At 46.3% G+C, this 23,620-nt stretch overlaps 1 protein-coding gene across 1 annotated transcript; it reads left to right on the forward strand.

Annotated features, from left to right (window-relative positions):
* The first annotated feature begins 154 nt into the window (after positions 1 to 154).
* Positions 155 to 2,998, forward strand: LOC140427196 (protocadherin-10-like). The gene has a single exon (XM_072512781.1). It carries the CDS (start codon positions 156 to 158, stop codon positions 2,559 to 2,561), a length of 2,406 nt encoding a protein of 801 aa, XP_072368882.1. The 5' UTR covers position 155; the 3' UTR covers positions 2,562 to 2,998.
* Positions 2,999 to 23,620: the final 20,622 nt, after the last annotated feature.

The following is a 23,620-nucleotide window of genomic DNA, read 5'->3' on the forward strand; positions in this document are numbered from 1 at the left end:
CTTTCCTGCGTTCATGTGGAGCGGACATGTTCATAAAATAAGAGGCAGAATGAATTTGCCTCTCCCGATTGAGCAACAGCATTCAGATGAAAAGTCGTCTCTTCCTTTTTGGTGACAGTGGTTATTATTAGTGATTGGAAAATTCTGCCACAGCAATGGCGAATATAGCCAACAGCCGGTCGTCTTTCATTTTTCTGCTCTGTATATCGGGACTGGTTTCTGGACAAATTCGCTATTCGATTCCCGAGGAGCTGGAGTACGGGGCCTTTGTTGGGAATATAGCTGAGGATTTAAGCCTAAACGTTCGGGCATTGTCAGGCCGCAATGTCCGACTGGTCTCCGACAGCAGGAAGCAATACATAGAGGTAAATCTCGAAAATGGGATTTTATTTGTTAATGAAAGAATCGACAGGGAACAACTTTGTAGACAAAGCCCGAGCTGTTCTCTTTCGTTTCAGTTAGCCCTCGATAATCCTTTGGAAATGCGTCGCATTGCAGTGGAAATATTAGATATAAATGATAATGCACCTAGTTTTTCAAAGGAAGAATATGCTTCAGGGATTATTGAGCTAATTGCACCAGGAACGCTTTTGCCTCTCGAGAGCGCGCACGATCCGGACGTCGGCACAAATGCAATCAGCACTTACCAGATCAGCCCAAACGAGCACTTTGGCCTCAGAGTTCAGGCACGAAACGATGGGACGAAGAGTGTCGAGCTGCTGTTAGAGAAGCCGTTGGACCGTGAACACCAGTCAGCCTTTAACCTTGTACTGACTGCCATTGACGGCGGGATTCCCAACATGTCTGCTACAGCTCGAATTGTCATAACTATCATGGACGCAAATGATAACGCACCTGTATTTGATCATGAAACAATACGGACTAATGTTCCAGAAAACATCCGCGAAGGTACGTTTGTGATAAAAGTAAATGCTGTTGATTTGGATGAAGGTACAAACGCTGAGCTAACATATTCCTTCTCGAGTCATGTTTCCCAAAATGCTCGTAAGTTGTTCAAATTGGACCCCATAACCGGAGACATCAGAGTTGAAGGTCTATTGGATTTTGAAGAATCTTATATCTATGAACTTGATGTCGAAGCTGTGGATAAAGGTCCCTATCCAATGGTAGGACATGCAAAAGTTCTGATTGGTCTAATTGATTTGAATGACAACGCCCCTGAGATTGAGGTGAGGTCATTATTCAGTGCAGTTCCCGAAGATGCACAGTCTGGGACCATGATAGCTACAATCAGTGTAAGGGATGCAGACTCCAGTGAAAATGGGCAGGTTCAATGTGAAATTGATAGGGATATACCATTTCAGATTCAGCCCTCTTTCAAGAATAACTATAAATTGGTTGTCAGTGGTGATTTGGATCGGGAAACGACCCCGCTCTACAATATAACGATCATGGCCCGGGACAGGGGATCTCCACCTCTTACAACAAGCAAAATTGTAATGGTGACAGTTTCTGATGCAAATGATAATGTTCCAAGATTTACACAATCTTCATATAACGTGTTTGTGATGGAGAACAATTCACCCGGTGCTTCCATTTTTGCTGTTACCGCTTCAGATCCAGATTTGGATCAGAATGGAGAGCTTTCCTACCTTATGCTAGGAAATAATATAAAATATACATCAGCATCTCCTTATATTATGATTAACTTGAAGAGTGGGGCCATCAATACACTACTTTCATTTGATTATGAACTGCTGAAAACATTCCAGATCATCGTTCAAGCTCAAGATGCCGGATCTCCTCCCTTGAGCAGCACTGCCACTGTGAATGTTGTTATCTTGGATCAAAACGACAATGCTCCAATTATTGCTTCACCTATAGCTTGGAACAGTTCCTCGGCCGTGGAGATTCTGTATCATGCCTTCAGCCCAGGTTATTTGATCACCAAAGTAATCGCAACTGATGCGGATTCTGGACAGAATATGCGGCTTACCTTCCAAATTCTGGAGGCCACTGATCCCAGTCTCTTCAGTCTGGGCCGACTCTCTGGAGAAATCAGAGCGGCGAGACATTTTAGGGAGCATGACTCCATGATACATCGAGTGATAATCCACGTGAGGGACAATGGGCAGCCCAGTCTCTCCAGCACAGCTACAATCTTCATTTCAATCTTACGTAATGTTACTGAAAAACCCTCACTACGAAGTTACCAACCGAGAAGCCCTGAGCAATTTCCTGATCTGAATGCATATTTAATCATCATGTTTGGCTCAACATCCTTCATATTCTTTGTAATAATAATTTTCCTGGTGGTACTGAAGTGCAAGCAGAACAGGAATGCAAATTATTACCTCTCCACAAGTTCTTGTTGCTGCATTCGGTGGAATTCGAATGACGCTTTAAATCGGAGAGCTATCCCCAAAGAACTTCTAAATTACTCAGGCGCCCGTCAAACGCTTCCCATTTCTGACACGCATCAGTACACTGTCTGTTTAACTCCAGAATCATCCAAAAGTGATTTTTTGTTCCTAAAACCATGCGAAGCAACTTTACCTCTGAATGATTTGAATGTTCGTGGCGGTAGCGTGAGGAAATGATACATATTGACATTTGATAATTGATAATAATTTACTGTTGTGATGGAGTTTACCTATTGTGCAGTAGAATTAATATTTATTTCAGCACATGAACGTTCTGTTGGATATGTATGATATTAATCGTAATATTTGTTTGAGATATGTCAATATCTCGAATGCCTTCAGCGCACGTAAATACCTGGCTCGGTAGTTGTTGTAATATCTGCTTGGCCGAAATTGGTAAACATTTGGAATCGTCATTTCCCCCACTACCTATAATTATAGTTGCTGGCGGTTCGAAACCTTATTCTTCAATATCTTCATTTACATTTTAGTTTTTAGATTCTAATTATGTAAGCTCATTGCTTCTTTCACTAATTAGAGGGTCCTTAATTTTGTCAATTTAATTCCTAGATCGCTTATCGTGTTTTTGTATAGAATAAACTGAAGCGAATTGTTCAACAAATGAAACGTGACTTTTGTTTTCGTTTCGCCAAACTGCATCCTGGCCGTCGTGTCAAGTCAGTACTTCAAACGGTACGCCGAACACACATTTCTGATCAGTTCAGCTTGCACAAATCAGCGAATGGTATTGTCAACTCTGAAATGAGCTGATGTCGCTTCGAAACTACATGGAAGCATAAATGTATTTCAGGAGGAATTGGAAAAAACGAGTTTAAACATACTACAATGGCACATCAGCATTGGAAGGGAATGTCATGTATCCAAACTTGACAACAATAGATGTTTTTCTCCCCAGAGCTCAGCTAGTCATGTACACAAATATAGAAAAAGGAGTGGCGACCGTGATAAATTAGAATTTCAGTTGAGAAAGGCGAATTAATTAAAATATGTTGTATTTAATAGACTTAACCATGCAGTGTATTTAGCCATGATATGCAACAAGGATCTTCAACTTCAGTCCCGAATCCACATCTACCCGGAAGCTTCACAATCGAATCTGCAGATCACGAGCTACTCAGCCCTGTTTTGGTCATAGCTATTGTTAATTGGCTCATCCAGTTTCAAACTTTTGGATCTGATTATTTTGTTCCAGGAATTGTTTCGAATCCTGTTGCATGTATCCATAAATCTGACTCAAATAATTCGTTTCGTTGGTAATAGAAACTTGAACGCATAGCGAGCAATGGAAACATGGAAGGAAATCTTAATTTGTGATGTTGAAAGTGTTATAGAAAAACATAGAAAAGACAGCACAGAACAGGCTCTTCGGCCCACGATGTTGTGCCGAAACCTTGTCCTAGATTAATCATAGATTATCATTGAATTTACAGTGCAGAAGGAGGCCATTCGGCCCTTTGAGTCTGCACCGGCTCTTGGAAAGAGCACCCTACCCAAACTCAACACCTCCAACCAACACCAAGGGCAATTTTGGACACTAAGGGCAATTTATCATGGCCAATCCACCTAACCTGCACATCTTTGGACTGTGGGAGGAAACCGGAGCACCCGGAGGAAACCCACGCAGACATGGGGAGGACGTGCAGACTCCGCACAGACAGTGACCCAAGCCGGAATCGAACCTGGGACCCTGGAGCTGTGAAGCAATTGTGCTATCCACAATGCTACCGTGCTGCCCTTAAGAACAAATAAATCTACACTATATCATTTTACCGTAATCCATGTACATATCCAATAGCTGCTTGAAGGTCCCTAATGTTTCCGACTCAACTACTTCCACAGGCAGTGCATTCCATGCCCCCACTACTCTCTGGGTAAAGAACCTACCTCTGATATCCCTCCTATATCTTCCACCTTTCACCTTAAATTTATGTCCCCTTGTAATGGTTTGTTCCACCCAGGGAAAAAGTATCTGACTGTCTACTCTATCTATTCCCCTGATCATCTTATAAACCTCTATCAAGTCACCCCTCATCCTTCTCCGTTCTAATGAGAAAAGGCCTAGCACCCTCAACCTTTCCTCGTAAGACCTACTCTCCATTCCAGGCAACATCCTGGTAAATCTTCTTTGCACCTTTTCCAAAGCTTCCACATCCTTCCTAAAATGAGGCGACCAGAACTGTACACAGTACTCCAAATGTGGCCTTACCAAAGCTTTGTACCACTGCATCATCACCTCACGGCTCTTAAATTCAATCCCTCTGTTAATGAACGCGAGCACACCATAGGCCTTCTTCACAGCTCTATCCACTTGAGTGGCAACTTTCAAAGATGTATGAACATAGACCCCAAGATCTCTCTGCTCCTCCACATTGCCAAGCACCCTACCGTTAACCCTGTATTCCGCATTCATATTTGTCCTTCCAAAATGGACAACCTCACACTTTTCAGGGTTAAACTCCATCTGCCACTTCTCAGCCCAGCTCTGCATCCTATCTATGTCTCTTTGCAGCCGACAACAGCCCTCCTTACTATCCACAACTCCACCAATCTTCGTATCGTCTGCAAATTTACTGACCCACCCTTCAACTCCCTCATCCAAATCATTAATGAAAATCACAAACAGCAGAGGACCCAGAACTGATCCCTGCTGTACGCCACTGGTAACTGGGATCCAGGCTGAATATTTGCCATCCACCACCACTCTCTGACTTCTATCGGTTAGCCAGTTTGTTATCCAACTGGCCACATTTCCCACTATCCCATGCCTCCTTACCTCCTGCAGAAGCCTACCATGGGGAACCTTATCAATTGCCTTACTAAAATCCATGTACACTACATCCACTGCTTTACCTTCATCCACATGCTTGGTCACCTCCTCAAAGAATTCAATAAAACTTGTAAGGCAAGACCTACCCCTCACAAATCCGTGCTGACTATCCCTGATCAAGCAGTGTCTTTCCAGATGCTCAAAAAACCTATCCTTCAGTACCCTTTCCATTTCTTTGCCTACCACCGAAGTAAGACTAACTGGCCTGTAATTCCCAGGGTTATCCCTAGTCCCTTTTTTGAACAGGGGCACGACATTCGCCACGCTCCAATCCCCTGGTACCACCCCTGTTGACAGTGAGGACGAAAAGATAATTGCCAACGGCTCTGAAATTTCATCTCTTGCTTCCCATAGAATCCTTGGATATATCCCGTCAGGTCCGGGGGACTTGTCTATCCTCAAGTTTTTCAAAATGCCCAACATATCTTCCTTCCGAACAAGTATTTCCTCGAGCTTACCAATCTGTTTCACACTGTCCTGTCCTACAATATCGCCCCTCTCATTTGTAAAGACAGAAGAAAAGTACTCGTTCAAGACCTCTCCTATTTCTTCAGACTCAATACACAATCTCCCGCTACTGTCCTTGATTGGAACTACCCTCGCTCTAGTCATTCTCATATTTCTCACATATGTGTAAAAGGCCTTGGAGTTTTCCTTGATCCTACCCGCCAAAGATTGTTCATGCCCTCTCTTAGCTCTCGTAATCCCTTTCTTCAGTTCCCTCCTGGCTATCTTGTATCCCTCCAATGCCCTGTCTGAACCTTGTTTCCTCAGCCTTACATAAGTCTCCTTTTTCCTCTTAACAAGACATTCAACCTCTCTTGTCAACCATGGTTCCCTCACTCGACCATCTCTTCCCTGTCTGACAGGGACATACATATCAAGGACACATAGTACCTGTTCCTTGAACAAGTTCCACATTTCATTTGTGTCCTTCCCTGACAGCCTATGTTCCCAACTTATGCACTTCAATTCTTGTCTGACAACATCGTATTTACCCTTCCCCCAATTGTAAACCTTGCCCTGTTGCACGCACTTATCCCTCTCCATTGCTAAAGTGAAAGTCACAGAATTGTGGTCACTATCTCCAAAATGCTCCCGCACTAACAAATCTATCACTTGCCCTGGTTCATTACCAAGTACTAAACCCAATATTGCCCCTCCTCTGGTCGGACAATCTACATACTGTGTTAGAAAAGCTTCCTGGACACACTGCACAAACACCACCCCATCCAAACTATTTGATCTAAAGAGTTTCCACTCAATATTTGGGAAGTTAAAGTCACCCATGACTACTACACTGTGACTTCTGCACCTTTCCAAAATCTGTTTCCCAATCTGTTCCTCCACATCTCTGCTACTATTGAGGGCCCTATAGAAAACTCCTAACAAGGTTACTGTTCCTTTCCCATTTCTGACTTCAACCCATACTACCTCAATAGGGTGATACTCCTCGAACTGCCTTTCTGCAGCTGTTATACTATCTCTAATTAACAATGCCACCCCACCTCTTTTACCACCCTCCCTAATCTTATTGAAACATCTATAACCAGGGACCTCCAACAACCATTTCTGCCCCTCTTCTATCCAAGTTTCCGTGATGGCCACCACATCGTAGTCCCAAGTACCGATCCATGCCTTAAGTTCACCCACCTTATTCCTGATGCTTCTTGTGTTGAAGTATACACACTTCAACCCATCTCCGTGGGTGCCTGCAAGTACTCTCCTTTGTCAATGTTCCCTTTCCCACTGCCTCATTACACTCTTTGGCGTCCTGAATATCGGCTACCTTAGTTGCTGGACGACAAATCCGGTTCCCATTACCCTGCCAAATTAGTTTAAACCCTCCCGAAGCGTACTAGCAAACCTCCCTCCCAGGATATTGGTGCCCCTCTGGTTCAGATGCAACCCGTCCTGCTTGTACAGGTCCCACCTTCCCCAGAATGTGCTCCAATTATCCAAATACATGAAGCCCTCCCTCCTACACCATTCCTGCAGCCAGTTCAACTGCACTCTCTCCCTATTCCTAGCCTCGCTATCACGTGGCACCGGCAACAAACCAGAGATGACAACTCTGTCTGTCCTGGCTTTTAACTTCCAGCCTAACTCCCTAAACTTGTTTATTACCTCCACGCCCCTTTTCCTACCTATGTCGTTGGTACCAATGTGCACCACGACTTCTGGCTGCTCCCACTCCCCCTTAAGGATCCTGAAGACACGATCCGAGACATCCCTGGCCCTGGCACCCGGGAGGCAACATACCTTCCGGGAGTCTCGCTCGCGACCACAGAATCTCCTATCTATTCCCCTAACCATTGAATCTCCTACAACTATTGCTTTTCTATTCTCCCCCCTTCCCTTCTGAGCCCCAGAGCCAGACTCAGTGCCAGAGACCTGGCCGCCACGGCCTTCCCCCGGAAGTTCATCCCCACCCCCCCCCCCCCCAACAGCATCCAAAACGGTCTACTTGTTTTGAAGGGGAACGGCCGCGACGGATTCCTGCACTGTCTGCCTGTTTGTTTTTTTCCCCCTGACTGTAACCCAGCTATTCTTGTCCTGTACCATGGGTGTGGTTACCTCCCTGTAACTCTTCTCAATCACCCCCTCTGCCGCCCGGATGATCTGAAGTTCATCCATCTTCAGCTCCAGTTCCCTAACACGGTCTTTGAGGAGCTGAAGTTGGGTGCACTTCCCGCAGGTATAGTCATCGGGGACACCGGTGGTATCCCACAACACCCACATCCTACAGGAGGAGCATGCGACTGGCCTAGCCTCCATCCCCTCTTACCTGACAGAATATAGCTGCCCTGTGGACTAACTAGATCTCCGCCCTCCGACTCTGCTCACAGTCAGCTACACTTTCTGTAAACTCTTGGCTCTCTTCTCCCTCTTTGTGGAAATGTCGGAAACAAAATGAAAGGAGCACCTTACTCCCTCCTCACCTAACTCCCTCGGTCACCAAACTCTTACTATAGCACTCAAAATGCACCAAATTCAGCACTCAGTGCAAACAAAGTCTGCACTGTAGGGGATCACTTTTATACTGTGAATCTAGCCTCTGAAAACTGGCCTAATCCAATTAACTAATTAACAAGCTCCAGCTGCAAGTGCCTACAAGTAGAAGCTTGTTTAAAGCTGATTGAAAATTCACGTTCTTCTAAACCAAACAGCAACTTTTAAGTTAATTAACTAAATAAAAGAAAGACTAAACTTTAGATAAAAATGAAGCCTTATATTCCCTCGGTCACCAAACTCTTACTATAGCACTCAAAATGCACAAAATTCAGCACTCAGTTATATCGAGAATTTATCGTGAGATACCAAAGTGGGCGCCCGATGGATAATCAGAATATTCGCATTGTTAAGCTTCTAGAATGTGTTTGATGGAAAGGAGGCACAACAACTCATGCACGTTTGGATAATGGAAGCATGGACAACATAGAGTGGAGAGTCGCCAAATTTTGAATCATCAACTAAATATTAGCAGCACACATCGAACACTCGAAGTACATTTATCTCTCAAATGCAAATACAATTGCCTAACAATCTATTACGAGCGTGGTGCAAATATGAAAATTGATTGCAAACCTTTTTTTTTTAATATAACGCGGTGCATGCAAGCGACTTTCAATTATGTGGAATTTAATATGAGTTTTAATTGTGTTTAAACTTTTTATATGACCATTTTGCAAGTAGGAACGTCTACCAACATGGGCAGTAAAGGACTGTCTGCTCCATTGAGCCACAACTGTCCAGTCATCACCTTACCAGGCATTATTGGCCCACCACTGTTCCCTCAGGTCGTCTTCCGTGCAATGTCGTGGGAGAGGAGTGTCATCAAGTAAAAACGAAATAGCTCGGTCATTCCATTTTGAGGAAAGTACCCTCTAAACCTATCAGGTCAGTTCAGGAGATCACAGTAATAGCGAGGCGCATTTACTTTTTCCTTGTTTCGGATTCGAATCTTCGAGAAAGGCCTGCATTTAATGACTTATCATTGTTTCTTTGGCGGGTCTACTTCTTGAGCAGCTGGGCACAGTGTGGTGAAGCTGATCCCAATATGAATTATTTATAGTGATTTAATAAGACAGAATGGTTTGATGAGCTTTTCATTACCAGAAAGTGAATTGTGAATATAGTTGTTTATATCTATATATAAATATATATAGAACTTACCACATTAAATGAAAATAATAAATAGATACAAGACATTAACACATTAAAACCAGGAATTATTCTCCTGCCATTCCTTGGATTTTTGTGATCCTTCATATCACACTGGATTTGAGGGAAACTGCAATTTATTTTATTCATTCATGGGATGTGGGCGTCGCTGGCTGGGCCAACATTTGTTGTCCATCCCTAATTTTCATTTCATTTTTCATTTCTAATTGCCCCTTGAACTGAATGTCCCAGTCGACCATTTCAGAGGGGCAGTTAAGAGTCAATCACATTGAATGGTAGACTGATCGAGACAGTAAGAGCCGATTGGATCCAGGGCGATTTGACAAAATGGAACGAAAATTGGTTTAGTAGCAGGAGACGGGGGATGTTATCCAAAAGTTGTTTTGTGATTGGAAGCCTGTGTCCAGTGGTGTACCGCTGGGATCGATGTTGGATGCCTTGCTTTTCATAGCGTACGCTAATGGTTTAGACAGAAATATGGTTGGTACAGTCAGTATGTTTTTAGATGACACAAATATTTGTGCTAATTAGCGAGGAGGGAAGCATTAGATTACAGGGCGATATTGGCGGGCTGGTCAGATTTTCAGAGCAGTGGCAAATGGCATTTAACCCTGTACAGTGTGAGATGATGCATTTTGGAAGGACTAACAAGACAAGGTAAAGCACAATGAACGGTAGGGCCCTCAGAGACACAGAGGACCAGAGTGACCTTAGGGTGAATGTTCATAGGTCACACAAGGCCGCAGAACAGATATATAAGCTGGCTAAGAAGGCATCTGGAATACTTGCCTTTATTGATCAAGGTAAACAATGTAAAGCAGGGAGGTTATGATGGAGATGCATAAAACGGTCCTGAAGCCGAAGCTGGAGTAATGTGTGCTGTCTGGTCGCCACAATAGAGGAAGGATGTGATTTGACTAGTAAGGGTTAAGAGGGGATTCATCAGGGTGCTTCCTGCGCTGCAGCGTATCAGCTGTAAAGTGAGGCTCGTGTTGTTCTCCGTAGAGCAGAGAGGGCAGAGTGGGGACCTGACTTAGGTGTACAAAGTTATGAACGACATTGATACGATAGATCAGATGTAAACTTCTTTGAGTGATCAATAACCAGGCGACGAAAATTTAATCTAATGGGCAGGCCACTTAGAGGGAGTTAAGAAAATACCTTTTCACCCAGAATGTGCTGAGAATCTGGAACTTCACTGATTCAAAGGATGGTGGAGGAGGGGACCCGAGAACATTTAATAAACATTTATATGAACATTTGAAACATTATAGCAAAGAAGGTTGCGGACCAAGTGCGAGAAAATGTGATTTGAATGGTTTGGTACTTGATGGCCGGCACATACATGATGGGACAAAAGACCTCTCTGTGTGTTGTGAAACACTACGGTTGCATGGGTCCAGTGTCACATGTCGGTGAAACCAGGTAAGGGCAGAAAATGTCCTCCCCTGGTTTCAGGGCCATTAGAATTTCAATTCCAGATTTTTGTTCGATTCAAATTTCACCGTCCGTGGTGGAATTCGTACATAATTCCTCAAAGGTAGTCACTAGATGTTCTAGTCTCCACTGCACCCCCGCATCCGCAAAGGAAACCAAGGTGAGTCCAAACAAGATAGTCAACAATGTCACCATTGGTCTTTATATTTTCTGATTGTTCACTGTCCCTTCTTATTTCTCTCTCAGCCACGGCCTGCACAACTAAAGACTCATTTGCTGTGATGTGCCACTAAACAGGGCTTCACAACTGCGCTACCCAATTGCAAGATACTACAGTTGTCGACGAAATACAAATGTTCCAAAATCGTTTCCAGATTCGTTTTTGTTCCCATTCGCCCAGAAAGGTTTTAACACTAGCACAGATATCCTGGCTGGCTGCTCTGCAAAATATCTGCACATGTTTTCTTATACTAATGCGAATGTTTCTTCCATTCGTTTTTTAAATTCTAAATGTTTAAAGATTGTGCATTGAAGCTAAAATAGATATGAATAGATTTTTTTAAAAGGTTAGAGTGTAGGAATGAAATCCCCCATAATCTAAGACTGCTAGCATTAACGTTTTCTGGATTTACTCCTCGATCTCGTTTACATTCTAACGTTTTATTGAATAAGCGGAGATAGACAGTTTAAATTTTAGCTTAAGAATAAACCTTATTATTGTCAAATGTAGCTTACCTTAACACTGCAATGAAGTTACTGTGAAAAGGCGCTAATTGCCACACTCCGGCACCTGTTCGGATACACAGGAAGAATTGAGAATGTCCAAATTACCTAACAGCGCGTCTTTCAGGATGTGTCGGAGGAAACTCACGCAGACTCGGGGAGAACGTGCAGACTCCGCACAGACAGTGACCCAAGCGGGAAACGAACCTGGGACCCTGGTGCTCTGAAGCAACAGTGCTAACCACTGTGCTGCTGTGCCGCCCATAAATAAACTTTCATTCCTTACTCCCTTTCAATAAAGTGCCTCAACTTATGACCTACATATGTCAATCGGATGTGCGATGGTGAGAGTGGATTCAGTAGTACAGACATGCGATTCTGCGGTCAGAAAAGAGATGGCAGGACGGTGTGTCGCCTCCCTGGTTCCCAGAACAAAGATGTCCCGCAGCAGCTTGAGGGCTTTCTGAAGAGGGAGGGCGAGCAGGTAATGATCGTGGTATAGTACGGAACCAACCACGCAGGCAAATATGCTTTGAGGTCCTGCAGGCAGAATTTAGGGAGTTAGGATATTAATTGAAAGGTGAGGCGTTAGAGGCATTAAATCTCAGGATTGTTGCAAGTGCGGCGTGCCAGCGAGAGTACAAATAACAGGATATACCCTCGACATTTTGGAGAAGGGAGGGATTCAGATTCCTGTGAGATTGGGAACGGTCTAGGAAGGTTTTTTAAAAAAAATAATTTACGGGATGTGGATGCCGCTGGTTAAATCTTCATTGATTCTTATTCCTATTTTCTCTTCAGCAGGTGCTGGTGAGTTGTCTTCTTGAACCGCTGCAGTCGTTAAAGTGTAGGTACACACACAGTGCTTTTCGGGAAGGTATTCCAGGGGTTTTACCAGCGACAGTGATGGAACAGCAATATACTTCCAAGTCTGGGCGGTGAGTAACTTGGAGGTGAACCTCCAGGTGGTGGTGTTCCTAGGTAACCACCGCTCCTGTCCTTCCAGGTGGTAGTGGTCGTGGGTTTGGAAAGTACTGCCGAAGGAAGCTTGGCCAGTTCCAGCAGTGCATCTTGTAGATTGTACTAATTGCTGCAGTGGTGGAGGGATGGAATGTCTGAGGAACCCCTGCAGTGATGTCTGAAGCTGGGCTTATTAGACGCCAACCACCACAACCATATTCTTTTCTGCCAGGTATGACTCCAACCAGCGGACGTTTTTCCTCCTGTCACTGACTCCAATTTTGCTCGGGCTCCTTGGTGCCATGCTCGGTCAAATGCTACCTTGCTATCAAAGGCATTCACTTTCACCTCACACCTGGCATTCAGCTCTTTTGTCCATGTTTGAACAAATGCTTTAATGAGTTCAAGAGCTGAGTGACCCTGGCGGAACCTAAAGTGAGCGTCCATGAGCAGGGTACTGCTAAATAAGTGCCACTTGGTAGCACTGTTGATGACTCCTTCCATCGCTTGGCTGATGATAGAGAGTAGAGCGTTCGGGCAGTACTTGGCTGGGTTGGATTTTTACTGTTTCCTGTGTACAGACCAGACCTGGACAATGTTCCACATTGCCCGACAGATGCCAGTGTTAACGTTGCACTGGGACAACTTGGCTAGAGGTGACTCAAGGTCTGGTGCACAAGTCTTCACTGCTGTTGCTGAAATATTGGCAGGGCCCATAGGCTTTGCAGTATCTAGTCCCTTCAGTTGTTTATTGATATCACGTGAAGTAAATCGTATGGACTGACGCCTGATAACTGTGATGATGGGGACCTTCGGAGGAGACCAAGATGGATCATCCACTTGCCACTTCTGGCTGATGATTGTTGCGAATGTGTCAGCCTTGCCTTTTGCACAAATGTGCTGGGCTCCTCCATCATTGAGAAGGAGGATACCTGTGGAGCCTCCTGCTCCGGTGAGTTGTTTAATTTTCTACCACCATTCATGACTGGAATTGGCAGGATTGCAGATCTGAGATTTGATGCCTTCGCTGTAGAATCACTTAGCCCTATTTATTAGCTGCTGCTTATGCTGTTTCCACACAAGTAGTCCTGTGTTGTAGACTAGCAGATGGTTATCACATTTTCGGTGTGCTGGTGTTGCTCCTTGTATGCTCTCCTGCACTCTTCATTGAACCAGGGTTGATCCCTTGACTTGGTAATGGTAGAGTGGAGGATATGCCAGACCATGATGTTGCAGTGAGGCTGAGGGAAATTGTGCTGCTCCTGATGACCCACAGCGCCTCCCAGATGTCCAGTGTTGAGTTGCTAGGTCTGGTTGAAGACTATCCCATTTATCACGGTGACAGTGGCACTCACTACGACAGCGGGGATCATCAAGGTAATGCTGTGACTTTGTCTTGACAAGGACTGCGCAGTGGTCGCTTTTACAGATAATGTCATGGACAGATGCATCTGCAGAAAGCAGGTTGGTTAGGATGACGCCAAGTATGCGTTTCCCTCTTGTTGGTTCTCTCACCACCTGCTGTGTCCTTTAGGGCCGGACCAGCTCGGTCTGTGGTGGTACTACCCACCCACTCTTGATGATGGACTTTGACGTTCCCCACCCAGAGTTTATTCTGCCCCGTTGCCACCCTCAGTGTTTCCTCCAAGTCATGTTCAACATGGAGGAGTACTAATTCATCAGCTGATGCTGGCTGGTACGAGGTAATCCACCGGAGGTTTCCTTGCCCATGTTTAACCCGAAGCCATGAGACTTCACGGGGTCCAGAGTCGACGTTAAGGACTCCCAACACTACTGCCTCGCGACTGTATACCCCTGTGCCTCCACCTCTGCTAGGTCTGTCTTGCAGAACATACACAGGAATAGTGATAGTGGTGTCTGGGACATTGTAAATTATTATTCTGTGAACATCACTATGTCAGGCTGTTGCATGATTAGTCTGAGACAACTTTCCCATCTTTGCACAAACCCCCAGATGTTAGTAAGGAGGATCTTGGACTTACGGTGACGGGGATGTGCTGAGCGAGCGCGAAAATGGTGGCTCTCCTCCTGAGAAACTGAATTTATTGCCTTTAAATTCAAAATAGGCAGTTAAAATCGGCTCACCCTCGTCGAACATCAGAAAGACGAATAATGCCGAGCAGCAGCAGCTCCAGGGAACGAAAAGAAGGATTTGGCAACAAAATCCTGGAGAAGTGAACCGAGCAGATAGTAAGCACGCGAGGAGATGAAGCTCCGGCCACACCCAACCGTGAGCGATCACCAGGCCACGCACCGTTCTTCCCCTCCCGGCCAGCGGATGGAGGGAATTCCTTACGAAGGAACTCCAGGAACTCAAGGAGGTCATTAAAATGGATATGAGGGAAATGGTTAATGTGGCAGTGGCGGCGGCACTGCTCACCATGCAGGAATCCATGGAGAAGGTGGAGAGGCAGTTGGAGACGACAAGAGGGTTGGAAAAGGCCTCAATGGACAAGAGTGACAGCAGTGCTGCACTGGACACGGAGGTGGCAAGTATGGTGGCAATTCAAGGAAGATTGTGTAGAAGATTGTAGTTTAGTCGGGCAGTATGGTCGGCACGGGCTTGGAGGGCCGAAGGGCCTGTTCCTGTGCTGTACATTTCTTTGTTCTTTGTTCTTTGCTAAGGGGAAAGATTGAAGATCAGGAAAACCGATCACTGCGCCAGAACCGACGTATACCGGAGGGAACTGAGGGCAGGAACCCCACAGAATATATGGTCCAGATGGTAGGCAACCTGGTGGGAAGAGTAAGGTTCTCCAAGCCTCCAGAAATAGTCAGAGCCCACAGTTCACTCCTGTTAAAGCCCAGCGGCGGGGGACAACCAAGGGTCATAATTACAATATTACACCGGTACCAAGACTGGGAAAGAATCCTGAACTGGGCAGTCACACAGGTCCTGCAACTTGGAGGGACATCAAATCAGGATTAATCAGATCATTGGGGCAGACTTGGCCAAGCGCCGTGTGGAATTCATTAGCGCCAAAGCAGCCCTTTACAAACATAGGGTGACATTCGGAATACTGGACTCAGCTAAGCTCTGGATCACCTTCCAGAATTGGGAACACTACTTCACGAGACCTCTGGACGGGGACGAATTCGCCCATAAACATGGGCTGAGAAGACAGCAGCAGAGCCAGTGATGAAACGGACACTCTTTAAGATTGCGACAGTAAAAGACTGTTTGTGCAGGCCTTCTTCTCCTGGGTTTCAGTCTGAAAGCTATGGCTCATAATGAAGGAGGAGAGAGATGCAGGGGAGGGCGAGGAGGAGGAAGGGAACAGACGTGTAGCGGGTGATTTGGAGGTTCGGCCGACCACAGGAGTGGGGCCATCGCACTACTGTGAAAGCTAGTACCAGGAGGTATGAGAGACTGGTGGTCCGTGGCGCACCTCCTGTCGGGGAGAGGGTGCCTGGTGACGGGGCGGGGAGGGGGTAGCTGTGGCCACCACCAACGCAGTAAGAGGTGTGAGGAGGGAAAATGGGGGAAGAGGACAACAATATAGTTAAGGGGGGCGAAGAGGGGGATATCGGTGGGGGAAAGAACAAGCGACAAGCACTGCTGCCTCACAGCGCCTGGGAAGAGGGTTCAATTCCAGCCTCAGGTGACTGTGTGGAGTTTCCATGTTCTCCCCGTGTCTGCGCGGGTTTCCTCCGGATGCTCCAGTTTGCTCCCATAGTTCAAAAATGTGCAGGTTAGGTGGATTAACCATGTTAAATTGCTCCTTAGTGTCGAAAGGGTTAGGTGGGATTATAGGATAGGGTGGCGTGGGTCTAAGTGGGGTGCTCTTTCCAGGGGACGGTGCAATTTAGATGGGCCGAATAGCCTCCTTCTGCACTGTATGGATTCTATAATTCTATAATCTATGATGCGTTGTGATATGATTCTATGAAGGAGGTGATTAGGGCTCTAAATTCGCTACGATGGGTCGCACATGGCATCAAGGTACACAATGGCACCATGATCAGCCACGTTGGAGGGTCTCCAAACAAAGGGAAGCTCCGGAGTGAAGGAGGTCACCGACAGGGCCGTATACATAGTTTGCAGACATTTTGGGCAGCCCCTGGACAAAGAGAAACCACGGACCTTAGTGCCCGGCCTCATGGGGTGTACGGTGCCTGTGGCCATTTTGGATGGCCCGTGAACAAAGGAAAGCCCCAGAGTGCAGGGCCGCATTCATAAGGTTAGTATGATCATCCCACAGGAAGGGGGCACAGAAACCTCCCATTAGAATAATCACCTAGAACGTCAAGGAAATTAAGTGAAAAGATCCATAATCTTCGCCGACGGAAAAATATTAATACTAATAATAATCGTTTATTGTCACAAGCAGACTTCAATGAAGTTACTGTGAAAAACACCTAGTCGCAACATTCCGGCACCTCTTCGAGGAATTTAACCCGTGCTGCTGGCATTGTTCTGCATTACAAGCCAGCTGTTTAGCCCACTATGCTAAACCAGCCCCAGAACTGACATAGGGCTGACATAGTCTTCCTCTAAGAAAACGCACATGAGGGAGGAGGGCCGACTCCGGGTAAGAAAGGGCTGGGTGGGGCAGACGTACCATTCATGCTTCGGGATGAGAGCAATGGTTTGGCCATATTGCTCAGTAAGAGGAAAGTGATTACGGTGGTGAGCACGGTTACAGATCCAGGGGGATGTTATGTCATGGTCAGCACTGTCCTAGAAGGAGCACCAGTTGACCTTGTGAACGTGTACACTCCTAACTTGGATGACACGGAATTCATAAAGAAACCCCGACATGGCAGGTTGATGGAAAAAGTGAAGTCGTATGGGGTTCAGGGTGTACTAGCTGGATGGATAAAGAACTGGCTGGGCAACAGGAGACAGAGAGTTGTGGTGGAAGGGAGTGTCTCAAAATGGAGTAAGGTGGCTACTGGTATTCTACAGGGATCCGTGCTCGGACCACTGTTGTTTGTGATACACATAAATGATCTGGACGAAGATATAGGTGGTCTGATGAGCAAGTTTGCAGATGATACTAAGATTGGTGGAGTTGCAGATAGCGAGGAGGACTGGGAGAGAATACAGCAAAATATTGATAGATTGGAGAGTTGCAGAGAAATGGCAGATGGAGTTCAATCAGGCAAATGCGAGGTGATGCATTTTGGAAGATCTAATTCAAGAGCAGACTAAACGGTTAATGGACGAGTCCTGGGGAAAATTGATGTACAGAGAGATCTGGGAGTTCAGGTCCATTGTACCCTGAAGGTGGCAACGCAGGTCGATAGAGTGGTCAAGAAGGAGTACACCATGCTTGCCTTCATCGGACGGGATATTGAGTGTAAGAGTCAGCAGGTCATGTTACAGTTGTATAGGACTTTGGTTAGGCCACATTTAGAATACAGCGTGCAGTTTTGGTCGCCACATTACCAGAAGGATGTGGATGCTTTGGAAATGAAATGAGGGTGCAGAGAGAGGGTGCCGAGGAGGTTCGCCAAGATGTTGCCTGATATGGAGGGTGCTAGCTATGAAGAAAGGTTGAGTAGGTTAGCATTGTTTTCATTGGAAAGACGGGGGTTGAGGGGGGACCTGATTGAGGTCTACAAAATTATGAGGAGTATGGACAGGGTGGATAGCAACAAGCTTTTTCCAAGAGTGGTGGTGTCAATTACAAGGGGTCACGATTTCAAGGTGTGAGGGGGAAAGGTTAAGGGAAATGTGCATGGAAAGGTTTTTACGCAGAGGGTGGTGGGTGCCTGGAAAGCTTTGCCAGCGGACGTGGTAGAGGCGGGCACGATAGCATCATTCAAGATGAATCTAGACAGATATATGAACGGGCGGGGACAGAGGGAAGTAGATCCTTGGAAAATAGGCGACAGGTTTAGACAAAGAATCTGGATTATAGAACATAGAACATAGAAAATACAGCACAGAACAGGCCCTTCGGCCCACGATGTTGTGCCGAACCTTTGTCCTAGATTAATCATAGATTATCATTGAATTTACAGTGCAGAAGGAGGCCATTCGGCCCCTTGAGTCTGCACCAGCTCTTGGAAAGAGCACCCTACCCAAACTCAACACCTCCACCCACCACCAAGGGCAATTTGGACATTAAGGGCAATTTATCATTGGCCAATTCACCTAACCCGCACATCTTTGGACTGTGGGAGGAAACCAGAGCACCCGGAGGAAACCCACGCAGACACGGGGAGGACGTGCAGACTCCGCACAGACAATGACCCAAGCTGGAATCGAACCTGGGACCATGGATCTGTGAAGCAATTGTGCTATCCACAATGCTACCGTGCTGCCCTTAAGAACAAATAAATCTACACTATATCATTTTCCCGTAATCCATGTACCTATCCAACAGCTGCTTGAAGGTCCCTAATGTTTCCGACTCAACTACTTCCACAGGCAGTGCATTCCATGCCCCCACTACTCTCTGGGTAAAGAACCTACCTCTGATATCCCTCCTATATCTTCCACCTTTCACCTTAAATGTATGTCCCCTTGTAATGGTGTGTTCCACCTGGGGAAAAAGTCTCTGACTGTCTACTCTATCTATTCCCCTGATCTTCTTATAAACCTCTATCAAGTCGCCCCTCATCCTTCTCCGCTCTAATGAGAAAAGGCCTAGCACCCTCAACCTTTCCTCGTAAGATCTACTCTCCATTCCAGGCAACATCCTGGTAAATCTTCTTTGCACCTTTTCCAGAGCTTCCACATCCTTCCTAAAATGAGGCGACCAGAACTGTACACAGTACTCCAAATGTGGCCTTACCAAGGTTTTGTACAGCTGCATCATTACCTCATGGCTCTTAAATTCAATCCCTCTGTTAATGAACGCGAGCACACCATAGGCCTTCTTCACAGCTCTATCCACTTGAGTGGCAACTTTCAAAGATGTATGAACATAGACCCCAAGGTCTCTCTGCTCCTCCACAATGCCAAGAACTCTACCGTTAACCCTGTATTCCGCATTCATATTTGTCCTTCCAAAATGGACAACCTCACACTTTTCAGGGTTAAACTCCATCTGCCACTTCTCAGCCCAGCTCTGCATCCTACCTATGTCTCTTTGCAGCCGACAACAGCCCTCCTTACTATCCACAACTCCACCAATCTTCGTATCGTCTGCAAATTTACTGACCCACCCTTCAACTCCCTCATCCAAGTCATTAATGAAAATCACAAACAGCAGAGGACCCAGAACTGATCCCTGCGGTCCACCACTGGTAACTGGGATCCAGGCTGAATATTTGCCATCCACCACCACTCTCTGACTTCTATCGGTTAGCCAGTTCGTTATCCAACTGGCCAAATTTCCCACTATCCCATGCCTCCTTACTTTGTGCAGAAGCCTACCATGGGGAACTTTATCAAATGCCTTACTAAAATCCATGTACACTACATCCACTGCTTTACCTTCATCCACATGCTTGGTCACCTCCTCAAAGAATTCAATAAGATTTGTAAGGCAAGACCTACCCCTCACAAATCCGTGCTGACTATCCCTAATCAAGCAGTGTCTTTCCAGATGCTCAGAAATCCTATCCTTCAGTACCCTTTCCATTACTTTGCCTACCACCGAAGTAAGACTAACTGGCCTGTAATTCCCAGGGTTATCCCTAGTTCCTTTTTTGAACAGGGGCACGACATTCGCCACTCTCCAATCCCCTGGTACCACCCCTGTTGACAGTGAGGACGAAAAGATAATTGCCAACGGCTCTGCAATTTCATCTCTTGCTTCCCATAGAATCCTTGGATATATCCCGTCAGGCCCGGGGGACTTGTCTATCCTCAAGTTTTTCAAAATGCCCAACACATCTTCCTTCCTAACAAGTATTTCCTCGAGCTTACCAATCTGTTTCACACTGTCCTCTCCAACAATATCGCCCCTCTCATTTGTAAATACAGAAGAAAAGTACTCATTCAAGACCTCTCCTATCTCTTCAGACTCAATACACAATCTCCCGCTACCGTCCTTGATCGGACCTACCCTCGCTCTAGTCATTCTCATATTTCTCACATATGTGTAAAAGGCCTTGGGGTTTTCCTTGATCCTACCCGCCAAAGATTGTTCATGCCCTCTCTTAGCTCTCCTAATCCCTTTCTTCAGTTCCCTCCTGGCTATCTTGTATCCCTCCAATGCCCTGTCTGAACCTTGTTTCCTCAGCCTTACATAAGTCACCTTTTTCCTCTTAACAAGACATTCAACCTCTCTTGTCAACCATGGTTCCCTCACTCGACCATCTCTTCCCTGCCTGACAGGGACATACATATCAAGGACACGTAGCACCTGTTCCTTGAACAAGTTCCACATTTCACTTGTGTCCTTCCCTGCCAGCCTATGTTCCCAACTTATGCACTCCAATTCTTGTCTGACAACATCGTATTTACCCTTCCCCCAATTGTAAACCTTGCCCTGTTGCACGTACCTATCCCTCTCCATTACTAAAGTGAAAGTCACAGAATTGTGGTCACTATCTCCAAAATGCTCCCCCACTAACAAATCTATCACTTGCCCTGGTTCATTACCCAGTACTAAATCCAATATTGCCCCTCCTCTGGTTGGACAATCTGCATACTGTGTTAGAAAAGCTTCCTGGACACACTGCACAAACACCACCCCATCCAAACTATTTGATCTAAAGAGTTTCCACTCAATATTTGGGAAGTTAAAGTCGCCCATGACTACTACCCTATGACTTCTGCACCTTTCCAAAATCTGTTTCCCAATCTGTTCCTCCACATCTCTGCTACTATTGGGGGGCCTATAGAAAACTCCTAACAAGGTGACTGCTCCTTTCCTATTTCTGACTTCAACCCATACTACCTCAATAGGGTGATACTCCTCAAACTGCCTTTCTGCAGCTGTTATACTATCTCTAATTAATAATGCCACCCCCCCCCCACCTCTTTTACCACCCTCCCTAATCTTATTGAAACATCTATAACCAGGGACCTCCAACAACCATTTCTGCCCCTCTTCTATCCAAGTTTCCGTGATGGCCACCACATCGTAGTCCCAAGTACCGATCCATGCCTTAAGTTCACCCACCTTATTCCTGATGCTTCTTGCGTTGAAGTATACACACTTCAACCCATCTCCGTGCCTGCAAATACTCTCCTTTGTCAGTGTTCCCTTCCCCACTGCCTCATTACAAGCTTTGGCGTCCTGAATATCGGCTACCTTAGTTGCTGGACTACAAATCCGGTTCCCATTCCCCTGCCAAATTAGTTTAAACCCTCCCGAAGAGTACTAGCAAACCTCCCTCCCAGGATATTGGTGCCCCTCTGGTTCAGGTGCAACCCGTCCTGCTTGTACAGGTCCCACCTTCCCCAGAATGCGCTCCAATTATCCAAATACCTGAAGCCCTCCCTCCGACACCATTCCTGCAGCCACGTGTTCAACTGCACTCTCTCTCTATTCCTCGCCTCGCTATCACGTGGCACCGGCAACAAACCAGAGATGACAACTCTGTCTGTCCTGGCTTTCAACTTCCAGCCTAACTCCCTAAACTTGTTTATTACCTCCACACCCCTTTTCCTACCTATGTCGTTGGTACCAATGTGCACCACGACTTCTGGCTGCTCCCACTCCCCCTTAAGGATCCTGAAGACACGATCCGAGACATCCCTGGCCCTGGCACCCGGGAGGCAACATACCTTCCGGGAGTCTCGCTCGCGACCACAGAATCTCCTATCTATTCCCCTAACCATTGAATCTCCTACAACTATTGCTTTTCTATTCTCCCCCCTTCCCTTCTGAGCCCCAGAGCCAGACTCAGTGCCAGAGACCTGGCCGCTAGGGCCTTCCCCCGGTAGGTCATCCCCCCCAACAGCATCCAAAACGGTATACTTGTTTTGAAGGGGAACGGCCACGAGGGATCCCTGCACTGTCGGCCTATTTGTTTTTTTCCCCCTGACTGTAACCCAGCTATTCTTGTCCTGTACCTTGGGTGTGGTTACCTCCCTGTAACTCTTCTCAATCACCCCCTCTGCCTCCCGGATGATCCGAAGTTCATCCAGCTTCAGCTCCAGTTCCCTAACACGGTCTTTGAGGAGCTGAAGTTGGGTGCACTTCCCGCAGGTATAGTCAGCGGGGACACCGGTGGTATCCCTCACCACCCACATCCTACAGGAGGAGCATGTAACTGGCCTAGCCTCCATCCCCTCTTACCTTACAGAATATAGCTGCTGTGTGGACTAACTAGATCTCCGCCCTCCGACTCTGCTCCCAGTCAGCTACACTTCCTGTAAACTCCTGGCTCTCTTCGCACTCTTTGCGGAAATGTCGGAAACAAAATGAAAGGAGCACCTTACTCCCTCCTCACCTAACTCCCTCGGTCACCAAACTCTCACTATCGCACTCAAAAATCACCAAATTCAGCACTCAGTGCAAACTTGAGGCCCGCAGGCTGGGAGGGCCAACGGGCCTGTTCCTGCACTGTAATTTTCTTTATTCTTTGTTCTTTGACACATTTACACACCAACGCATCATGGGGGAAATCTATGCTTCCAGGCGTAGTAAGAGTGGAATTCTCCACAACTGTGACCTTTGACCGCGCTCATCACCACATGGGTGTGAGGTTGGAGACAAGTCGGGACTGACCCCTGCCTTGGAGGTTGGAAACGTCCCTCCTCGCCGATAAGGCCTTTTACGACATAATATCGCAGACTATCGGTGGGTACCTTAGCAGGAACCAAAATGGGGAGGTCTCACCCTGCATGTTTTGGGAGGCACTGAAGGCTGTGATTGGAGGAGAGATCATTGCTTGCAAAGTACGCAGAGAGAGGAAGAAAGAGCAGTTGGGCAATGAGTGGTCAACTCCATACTGGAGGTAGACTGGTGGTACTAAGGGGACCCGATCGTAAAGCATCTAGCCAAAAGGGAAAAGCTTCAAATGGTCTTTGACTTGCTCTCCACATGGAAGCCAGTGCACCAACTCCACCAGACATGGGGTCATTCTATGAACACGGAGAGAATGTCAGCTGCCTGCTGGCTCACCAGCCAAGAAAGCAGCAGCCACGAGTTAAATAGCGCAGCTTTGGACAACAACGGCAGGCTGGTAGTCGAACCAGAAAAGGTCAACG

This window comes from Scyliorhinus torazame, chromosome 7, assembly GCF_047496885.1.
Source record: "Scyliorhinus torazame isolate Kashiwa2021f chromosome 7, sScyTor2.1, whole genome shotgun sequence".
NCBI lineage: Eukaryota > Metazoa > Chordata > Chondrichthyes > Carcharhiniformes > Scyliorhinidae > Scyliorhinus > Scyliorhinus torazame.

Excerpts from the sequence above, each read along its gene's own strand:
- LOC140427196 (XM_072512781.1), top strand. The coding sequence starts at position 156 with ATGGCGAATATAGCCAACAGCCGGTCGTCTTTCATTTTTCTGCTCTGT.